Below are 6,127 nucleotides of genomic sequence, written 5' to 3'. Positions count from 1 at the left end.
GGCAATGCAAGACAATTAATCATCTGATATAAACATGTTACGTATGTCAAACATAAAAATAATTAATTTGCCAAAAACAACAAAAAAGCTTATTCACTACTGATGAAAGACTGAACAATATTCTTGTGAATTCTATTTTCACAGTGTCAAACAAGCAACACTTCCTGCCACAGGAAAACACAGACTGACCTTCTATGTGCAGAAATAGGGAGAAGAACAGGGATATGCAATACTGAATTTTTATTGTAACGTACAAGGACTTAAAAAAATATCCTCCTATTTAAATGACTACTGCCTCAATAGAAATAAAGAAAAAACAAAAGTTAACTTATCATAAGGCACCAGTTATAGAGATAGCATAGCTTTGTTTTCAACATTAGCATTTGTTGTTAGCCAGTATCCAGGACAACTGACAATCAAATACAGCAGCAAACACAGCGCTGAATATATTTTTTTAAAGGTCATTTTAATCACATGTGCTGCAAATCTTTAGCTAGTATTAAAGCTGGCCATTTGAAACACCGCAACATTTCCTTCTTTGAATCATGTGTTTAAAATCCACTTTTTCAAAGTTAAATTCAAACTAAAGAAATAATTCATACATGTCAAACTAACTAAGAGCATTTTTCATCTTAAAAAGCTCCTTAATCTATAATTGGCTTCCTTTTAAAATCACCTTTATCTTGGGAGCCTGCATAAATTGTTTAAATTTACTAGTGCAAGGCTAGTTCTTGGGAAATAGTAACAGAGCATTTACTGATCATTAGGGAAAGTGACTGTGAATTGTACCAACTGAAGTATTTTTTTACTCTGCTATCACAGATCATGAATCAGAAATAATAGCAGTAATCACGTTTCAGAAATGAGGATGTAGTTATGAAGCCTCCTAACTCCCACTTCATGAGTGTTATAATCCCATAAGTTCAATAAATCCCTTACTTGAACACAGTATGTAGGAAAAAAAAAAAAAACAAAAAAAACAACAGAAAACCAAAAAAAAAAGAACAAGAAATGAAAAGAATAGCTTGACTGCTGCTGCTTTCTTAAGGTTCCTTAAAGTCAGAGATGACCATAAAATGTCAAATTCTGCAGAAAGGTTTGCTTTTGGTTTGATGTTTTTCAGATAACTTTTTTACTTTATTTTATTTAACATCTCATGTTAGAAGACTTGAATGATACACTTTTTGATAGGTATGTGCTGCTTGTTTACAAAGCACCACCACATTCTAATGTGTATGAATGAAGGCGGTAACAGAAAAGCAGTCCTAAGGAAAGCACAGTACTGGAAGAAAAATTAGGACAACAACCACTAAAGACAAAATACCAAAATTCTTTTACTAAAAAGCTTCTACTAAAAATCATCTAGGCTGTCTGGATTCGCATGAGCAAAGAAAAATCTGTGTTTTTTGGGAACCTCCAAAATGTCTGTTCTTTTCTAAATATCAAAAAAGAAGGGACAAGAAACTGAGTAAACTGCAAGACTCTGAAAAGAGCTTTTGGCTTTCCACTGTACTGTGAGTTCTGGCAAATAGCTGCAGGCATCAAAGAAAATCCTGGTCCTCTGGTAACAAACAGTCCAGAAACAGAAACAAACTCATTTTCAGTGTCAGAGATCATGTGAAGTTTGTCATTTTGACAAAAGAACTTCCCTTCACCAAACACTTTCAGAACGTATTGGCAACATCAGCAAAATGTTTTCAAGAGGACAGAAAGAGCAAATGAACATTCAAATTAGGACATTTTTAATAATGTTTGGCCTTCAACAGCTTGTCTGAAAGACCCAGTATGGAAGGGACATGCAATGACTAAGAAATTCCTCCTGTCCATTTCATATTTATGGATCAATGTGAAAAGTACATCAGCCTCAAATATTTAAGTCACCTTATGAGAATGCAAGTAGACAGAAAGTGGTAACTTAGAAAATGCGTATTAAAGTTTATGATGCAATAATTTTACACAATTTCATTTTCTGTGTTAAGTAAAGACTATGAAAGCTGTGATTCACTCTGGTTTACTTGCTTATTTTAAAGTACCCCAAAAAAGCCTGTCACTTTTCCAGCATTGGTAGTAGGTAATGCTTCACTGCCAAAGTTTCTGTCTGTAATATCCACTCTTGCAATGTTTCAGAACTTCGCTATAAAATTCTGATTTGCTAAGATACTGAGTTTGAAAATTTTGTCTTAATAATTTTGTCTTATAGAAAGATTTTTTTTCCTGCACCATAAATGCACATTTTCAATAGATTTCAATTACTTGTGATGTTCTGGCTAATTCTAGTACGTCATTTAATCATGTTTTATATGAATTTATGAGAATAGAATGGCAACAAATATAGAACAACAATCCACTTGCTATGAAGGAAATGTACACAATATTGGTTATAGAATGCCTTGAGTAATTTCCCCACTTGAAGCTTTGCACTTAACAATCTAAAATTATTGACTTTATGCATAAAGTTGATTAAAGACTGAAACAATTACCATCAAAGCTGCTGGCTTCTGAGGTTTCCTTCTGTAGCAGGAATGCCTGAGATGTGTAAAAGTACTGTTGGGACTGCCCCTATACATGACCCAAAGGATTAGAACAGCTCCAAAGTAGCAGCAGCGCTTCTGTGTTGTGAATTGCAATGGTGCAAGAGCTGCTTCACACATAATTCCTCCCTCTGTGCCAGAGGGCTGTATTCTGAGACAGAGGTGGTGTGGATGTCTGGGGTCAGCATAAACCAACATTCCATTAAATATGTGTGTTTTTCCTTCCTTGATGCAGAACCCATGTGGCCCTGAGCTGCATTTATATGCAAGAGTTCCTAGAAGCAAGGCTGAAATCTGAATTCAAATATGAGAAACAATGAGTTTAGAGGCTTACTGTGTTATGTTGTATATTGTAGTATAAACAAAGAGTTTTAAGCAAAATATCTCAGTGTGATCATTACAAAAATCTAGATAAAATCAATGCAGCAAGAAGCTCTTTACTTTCTGACTCCATTAACTGGGATTCTGAATAAACACTTCACATCTGAGGGAAAATAATGGACCCAAATTTCATTACTGTTTGGTACCACTCCTGCAAAGATGGTCATATGAAGGATCAGACATCAGCAAGGAGCTGACACACAGAGCAAAGAGATGCAGTGCACATTCCCATCCTCATTAACCCTGCAGCAGTCAGGCTGCAGGGTGTTAGAGCCCCTCTGACTGAGGGAGCAGCCCAGGTTCCCCTCCAGAAGTGGTGTTCCTGTAGGGTGTGTGCTTCCCTCTCTGCACTGCACATCTGCAGAGACCCAGATGGAAGCTCTTTGCTGGAGAGCAGGGCAGACAGATGAGGTGTCCCATGATGAGATGTCACATCTCCCTGTATGTGCAACCTTTATTCGAGGACACAGCTTCAATTTTCTCCCATTTCTCCATAGGGGTGCACATAAGGAATGGCCAGCAGCATCTCCCACAAAGCAGGCACTAGGAGTGCAGGCAGCACGTGAAGCTGCTCTTTCTTCCATTGTCTTTACATCCTTCCACCAAAAAAAACCACCAATAACTGCACAATGCAATCCAAATAAAACTCCAAATAGAAGCAAACTTTCTTTCTATAGTTAAGGAAAAGATGAGTGCACATACTTTAAATGTTTCAAAATGCAAATACCAATGCAGTAAAAACATATTTGCAGTAAAATGCACATCTACACTGATCTACAGCACAGAATAAAGCCACCCACTGCCTACAGATCTAAACTTTTCTGGATTATAACTTTTTATTTTATAAATATATTGAACTTGATTTAGTAACTATATCCATAATTTAGGTATGTATATATTTTTTTAAGATATGGCGGTATATAAGTTACATAAATAAGTATTCAAATTAAATTTTCAGTGGCATTGTTTATCACAAGAGGGATATGTATCTGTGCATGAGAAAGATCTGTATTGTACTCTAATACAGCCTGGGAAATAAGTTGTCCATGACTTCAGAACCATTTGAAATGTCACCACATCTCACCTGAAGCTCCAAGGTGCACTTTTTTCTTGCCTTCAATAACATGAACACGTAATAGCAGATACAGAATAAAAACATTATATAAAAATTAAAATAATAATCTTCTCATCTTTCCCTTGAGAAAATTAAAACCACATACAACTTGATGCTATCCAGGGAAGTATTTAATTACTATACTAGTGGATTTGATCTAACAGCCTAATGAGACCACTTTGCTACTAGATGTTACAGCCCTATGAAACATATTTTTAAATGCAGCTGTAACCACAACAGTGGTTGTTTTTTGGTATAACAAAACACAGAATAAGGCAAAGTCTGATGAGCTGAGCAAAAACAACAGGTAAAAGAAGACAAATATACAAAACCATGAAAACTAATTAAAACTAAATACAGTCACTAATTTGCCTATTCAAAATTTATTTATCTCACTGTTGCACTAATCTGCACTAGGAAATAAAATTTTTCTGACTCTGAGAAAATGAATATTTCTAATTTGCAAGGACCCATGTGCAAGATCCTCATTTGACATTCAGCAATAATAGTTCCATAATGCTCTTTTCAGTGCCAGCATTCAGCTATTGATAAAGTTAAAATGCAACTTACGTAAGTTGTTTGGAGGAGGTCTCGTCTCCATGTTTTCATAATGCTGCACATGTACTACAATGTTTAGATCTCTTTCCATATGATCTGTTGTACAAGGACCCTGAGGTCGCATAACATCAGCAAGAGCCCTGAAATCCAAACAAAACCAGAATGAATCTGCAAAATCAGTATGGCATTAACAATATGTTCCAAGATCTATTTCAGTTTGCAGTGCAGTCGATCATAATGTCTGCTGGAGAAACCAGCTCCCTTCACAGTAAATGCAGGGAAGTAAATTCATTGTGAGACTTCACACCTAAGGCTCTTTTTAGGTTGTCTTACTGACAACCTAAAGTTGCTAGAAGTAAAACACAGAAACACATTAAGTTCTTTAGGTATCTTGGCTTTGGAGGAACATAATTTAAGCTCCTTGAGCCTTGTAGAATTCTGTCACTGCATGTGCTCAGTGACATTTATTGCCATCTTGGTTAAGCTGAGCACCTCAGCACCTAGCCCAGGCTACACCCTTCACAAACTGCTTATCTTCATACCTACATTACCAATTTCAAAAGAAATTGGTAATTTGTAATTAGCACACACAGCACAGTGGTCTTCACAGTTTTCATGCAAAAATGTAACTAAAGTTGAAAAGTCATATAACTTCCATGCAAAAATACAGCAAGCAGGGATTTAAGGATTTCTCATCCAGATGAGGAGAACAGAAAGGTCTTTTTCTAACTAACTTCTGTGAGTGTCCTAGTCTTTAGCATAGAGCAAAGCTTGCATAGGAACTCCCTGCTCCTTTGAAAGTAGTTCAAAAACAGGATGAAAGCTTTGTGCTAGCAAAGAGGGAGTAAGCAAGAAGTTCCTCAGTTAGGCCAGGCCCAGCTTGGTGCTGGCTCTGGGCTTGCCCTGCAGAGCTGCAGGCAGTGTGACAGACTCATCCTGCTCTGGTGGCTGTGTCAGGACCAGTTCCACTGCCGAGTGTCCTGCTGAGTGCAAGGGCATCCTTAGGCACAGGGATAAACACACACACCTGGATCAGCCCTGTGGAGCCAGAGTTACTGACCAAGTTTAGGCTCTGAAACTCTTAGCAGGGCAACCTCTAACTCTGTCTGTGAGTCTGTGCTGTTTTTCCAGAGTTCCATAGGAGCAGGATTAGTCCTTACCTATGTGTCAGAGCTACCTGCTGAACTACTGTGCACTAGGAAATAATTGGCCCACCTGCAGAAGCTGTCGCCTTAGGCAAAGGAAAGCTTTGTATGTGTAGTATGTGTTAACAGTGTCTTCAGTGCAAATCTTTTCTATTCAGGTCAATGCATAATGGACCATTATTTACTTCCTTTTTGTTTTATTGTTTTTAATTTTTAGACCTCTTGAGCAATTGTTTAAGGGTGTGGACACATTTTCTGGGCACTATGCCTAGTTTAGTTTAATTTTCTACAAAATTATATACAGTGTCCCAGATACTGCATCAAGAAATACTGCCTTATAAACTAATATATAAATAAATGAAAAACAAGCACCTTCCTTGGTGAAAGCCATGGCAAGA

The 6,127-nt window shown here is 37.0% G+C and overlaps 1 protein-coding gene and 1 long non-coding RNA gene across 2 annotated transcripts in view; one reads left to right on the top strand and one right to left on the bottom strand.

Moving 5' to 3' along the window:
* LOC121470728 (uncharacterized) overlaps positions 1–6,127 on the top strand; it is a 129,769-nt gene that overhangs the window by 101,093 nt on the left and 22,549 nt on the right. The gene's annotated exons all lie outside the window — the stretch shown is intronic.
* SHISA9 (shisa family member 9) overlaps positions 1–6,127 on the bottom strand; it is a 176,591-nt gene that overhangs the window by 163,345 nt on the left and 7,119 nt on the right. The window contains 1 exon segment of the mRNA XM_002197627.7: positions 4,597–4,724. Coding sequence (XP_002197663.2) covers positions 4,597–4,724 — 128 coding nt within the window.

This window comes from Taeniopygia guttata, chromosome 14 (genome assembly GCF_048771995.1).
Source record: "Taeniopygia guttata chromosome 14, bTaeGut7.mat, whole genome shotgun sequence".
NCBI lineage: Eukaryota > Metazoa > Chordata > Aves > Passeriformes > Estrildidae > Taeniopygia > Taeniopygia guttata.
Note: the sequence above shows the minus strand (reverse complement) of the source record. Positions and strands in the feature narration are given on the sequence as shown.